Raw genomic sequence first — 3,984 nt, 5'->3', positions numbered from 1 at the left:
TTTAGACCATGTTGACATCCATCTTAATAACATATACCTGTGTCTGCTTCCTTACTAGTGGGATTAAAGACATGATTGAATATAGCTAGAATGTTCATCATTTTTAAGTTAATAATTATTCATGCAATTTATCTGATGTGTTTGCTCAGTACTATTGAACTGTTTGCTTGTGTGCCTTATGTCTATTAATTATCATTTCACTTGCAAGGCTTTATCCTATTCAAGGGGTGCAGAAATGACAGAGGTGAACTTCATTCATTATTCAGTGTCCTTCTAAAATGCCTTGATTACATTAGAGCATTTGTGTCAGGAATTAAGTACAGGAATTACCAGAATTATATGGCTGTATTCTCACTGAAGTATATATACATTTACAGTGTTCTCAGTAATATGTTTCCTTATGTACACATGTACTGTGTATTTTAGGGTAGAGTGACCTATGATGATGTGCATGTGAACTTCACTCAGGAAGAGTGGGCTTTGCTGAATCCTTCTCAGAAGAGCCTCTACAAAGATGTGATGCTGGAGACCTATAGGAATCTTGCTGCTATAGGTAATATAGTGAATTTCCTTTCACTTTTTAAAATGTAGCGACAAATGTTTATTATTATTATTATTTGTTCTTGTAATTTCAATTGAGAATGAGGAAGAATGAGGTGAATAAATCAGACATGGTTGTAAAATTCACTGAAGTTAGTAACTTAAATTTTGCCTAATTTGCAATAGTGTAACATATGGTCTTTGGTACTATATTCTAGGCTACATTTGGGAAGACCATAATCTTGAAGAACGTTTTCAAAGTTCTAGAAGACATCGAAGGTAATTTCCATGTGCAAATTGATAAAATATGCTCTGGAAGAAATTTTAATTTTAATATGTCCTGCAGGTTTTAAAAAAAGGCAACAAGGTAAAAAATAGCACTGCTTTAGTTTATGGATCATTATTAAATTCTCACAAAACCATGTGTGTCAATGTCAGGTATCTTAACTTGTGTTTACCAGGCATTCCTCTAAGTACAAAGACAAGGAAACAATGCTTTAACAGATCTCACATTTGAATCACAGCCCAGTAGAGCTATGCTGTAGGACTGTTCAATCTACTACCACTTAGACATTGCAATGAATACACATTGAGTAGGTGATAAGTGTATTTCCAAAACCTTCTAATAAGGAAATAGTCCATACTAAAGCTGGTATTAATCACTGCCAAGTTTAGTGAGATGGGTAGTTAGAAAGCCAAGGATGCTCTTGTGGAGAAACCTTAATCCCTGTACCACATCTGTATGAGGGAAAAAGAAGTCAAACTGTGTGAATGCGAAGTGAAACTCTTTTACTTGTTAATTCTCTTTTAATAGGGATGCCATAAGTCGCAATAGGTATAAGCCATGTGAAAATAGGAATATTGAAAGAAGCAAAAAGCCGGGCTGTGGTGGTGCACACCTTTAATCCCAGCACTTGGGAGGCAGAGACAGGTGGATTTCTGAGTTCGAGGCCAGCCTGGTCTACAGAGTGAGTTCCAAGACAGCCAGGGCTACACAGAGAAACCCTGTCTCAAAAAACAAACAAACAAACAAACAAACAAACAAACAAAAGAAGCAAAAAACTTCCTTGTCTTCCAGCACAATTTGAAGATATGTAGAACTCTCCAGTTTGAGTAGACTTTCTAAATGTGCTACAAGTTTACTAATAGTTTTCCAACTTTATTGGGGGTATCTACAAAATCACACTGCAGAAAATTTCCATGAATACTAGGGATGTGGGAAATTTTCTGTTTGCCTTGGTTCACTTTGCAAATGTAGAATTACATGATAGCAAGGTTTATGAATGCAATCAGTGTGGTAAAGTTCTTCCTGTTCTCTTAAAATAATGTGAACAACCTCTTATAGAAAAAAGTATGCTATAAATGTGAGCCATGTCATCAATGTTCTTCCCATCCCATGTGTCTTCAAAGATGCACAAGAATCCACAATGAAGGAGAACTCGGATGTAAACAAAGTGATAATACATTAAGATCAGGTTGTTCTTTACAATTAGACCAAACATATTCACACAGATGAAAAATTCACCTGTGTCTTGAGTGTGAGAAAGGTTTCACATGTGCCAATTATCTTTGCAGGCATGAAAGAATTCATACTGAAGAACAATCCTCTGAGTTTATTCAATGTGGTAAAGCCTTTGCATTTCAGAGTCATAACCAAAGACATGGAAGAATTCATACTGAAGAACCCTATGAAGGTGTCCAACATTGTGAAGACTTTACACATCACAGTAGTCGCAAAATACATAAAACAACACTTGTTGGAGAGAAAACCTATGAATGTAACCAGTGTGGTAAAGACTTTGTATCTCACATTTCTCTTCAGAGGCATAAAAGAGTTCATAAAGGAGAGAAACCGTATGAATGCAATCAATGTGGTAAAGCTTTCGCATGTCAAGGTGGACTCCAAATGCATAAACGAATACATACAGGAGAGGAAACTCATGAGTACAATCAAAGTGGTAAAGCCCTTGGATGTCAAAGTGAACTACGATATCATAAAAGAACACATACAGGAGAGAAACTTTATGAATGTAATCAATGTGGTAAAACCTTTGTATATCACAGTTCTCTTCAAAAACATAACAGAACACATACTGGAGAGAAACCCTTTGAATGTAACCAATGTGGTAAAGCCTTTGCAGGACACAGTCATCTCCTAAGACATAAAAGAGTACATACTGGTGAGAAACCCTACGTGTGTAACCAATGTGGTAAAGACTTTGCACGGCACAGTTCTCTTCAAAGGCATAAAAGAATTCATACAGGAGAGAAACCTTATGAATGTAATCAATGTGGTAAAGGATTTGCATGTCAAAGTGGTCTCCGAATACATAAACGAACACATACAGGAGAGAAACCCTATAAGTGCAATCAATGTGATAAAGCCTTTGCATGTCAAAGTGGTCTCCTGTATCATAAGAGAACACATACTGGAGAGAAACCCTATGAATGTAAGGAATGTGGCAAGGCCTTCATACATCACAGTCATTTTCAAATACATAAAAGAACACATACTGGAGAGAAACCCTTTGAATGTGACCAATGTGGTAAAGCCTTTGCACGAAACAGTCATCTCCTAACACATAAAAGAGTCCACACTGGAGAGAAACCTTATGTATGAAAGCAATGAGTTAAAGACTTTGCACAGTAGTCTCCAAGTGGATAAAAGATCACTTAACCGGAAAGAAACCCTATTAATGTAATCAATGTGGCAAAGCCTTTTCATGTCAAACTGGTCTCTTGTATCATAAAAGAACACATACAGAAGGCAAGTCCTATGAATGTAATCAATGTGGTAAAGCCTTTCCAAATCACTGTAGTCTCCAAATACGTTAAAGAACGCATACTGAAGACAGACACTTTGAATGTAACCAATGTGGCAACGCCTTTGCATAGAATAACCATGTCTTAAGACATAAAAGAATACAAATTGGTGAGAAACTGAATGTAATCCATGTGGGAAAGCATGCCAGTCGTATTCAAAGGCATAAAAGAAACCATACTGTAGGGAAACCCTGTGGGTATATTTTAAGATGGTGAATCCTTTGCACATTTCTATAGTCTTCACCATCATGGAAGAAATCCATACTGGAGTGAAACTATAAAGGAATTTAAGATGGTGAAGTCTTTTCAAATTTTACAAGTTGTTATCGTCATGAAAGTATTCGTACTATAGTCTATGATGTAAGCAATGTGGTAAAGCCTTTGAGTTATGGGGTCCTCTGAGATCCAACACAACTCAAACTCATGTAATGCAAATGACTAGAATTTATTGTAATCAAGCTGCTGGTGATGGATCAGGGCCAGAGAACATACTTGAATGCTGAACTGTGAAAATCCCTGCACCAACCTACCTATACTGAGCCAGCATGTCATAGAGCTTTTTAAGTTTGAAAACCAGGAACATCTGCATGAAGATACAGCTACATTTTCTGACCAATCAGG

General features: G+C 36.6%; 1 protein-coding gene across 1 annotated transcript; it reads left to right on the top strand.

Moving 5' to 3' along the window:
* Positions 1 to 450: 450 nt before the first annotated feature.
* Positions 451 to 3,355, top strand: LOC114627230 (zinc finger protein 431-like). Its single transcript, XM_028774933.1, has 3 exons — positions 451 to 553; positions 759 to 819; positions 2,116 to 3,355. Exons 1-3 carry the CDS (start codon positions 520 to 522, stop codon positions 3,158 to 3,160), a joined length of 1,140 nt encoding a protein of 379 aa, XP_028630766.1. The 5' UTR covers positions 451 to 519; the 3' UTR covers positions 3,161 to 3,355.
* Positions 3,356 to 3,984: the final 629 nt, after the last annotated feature.

The sequence above is a fragment of the Grammomys surdaster genome, unplaced genomic scaffold (assembly GCF_004785775.1).
Source record: "Grammomys surdaster isolate TR1022 unplaced genomic scaffold, NIH_TR_1.0 251, whole genome shotgun sequence".
Taxonomy (NCBI): Eukaryota; Metazoa; Chordata; class Mammalia; order Rodentia; family Muridae; genus Grammomys; species Grammomys surdaster.
This window is presented reverse-complemented; position numbering and strand designations above follow the sequence as displayed.

Excerpts from the sequence above, each read along its gene's own strand:
- LOC114627230 (XM_028774933.1), top strand. The coding sequence starts at position 520 with ATGCTGGAGACCTATAGGAATCTTGCTGCTATAG. Across the intron at positions 554-758 it reads TAGGAATCTTGCTGCTATAG|GCTACATTTGGGAAGACCAT; the intron begins GTAATATAGTGA and ends ACTATATTCTAG. Across the intron at positions 820-2,115 it reads AGTTCTAGAAGACATCGAAG|GCATGAAAGAATTCATACTG; the intron begins GTAATTTCCATG and ends TTATCTTTGCAG.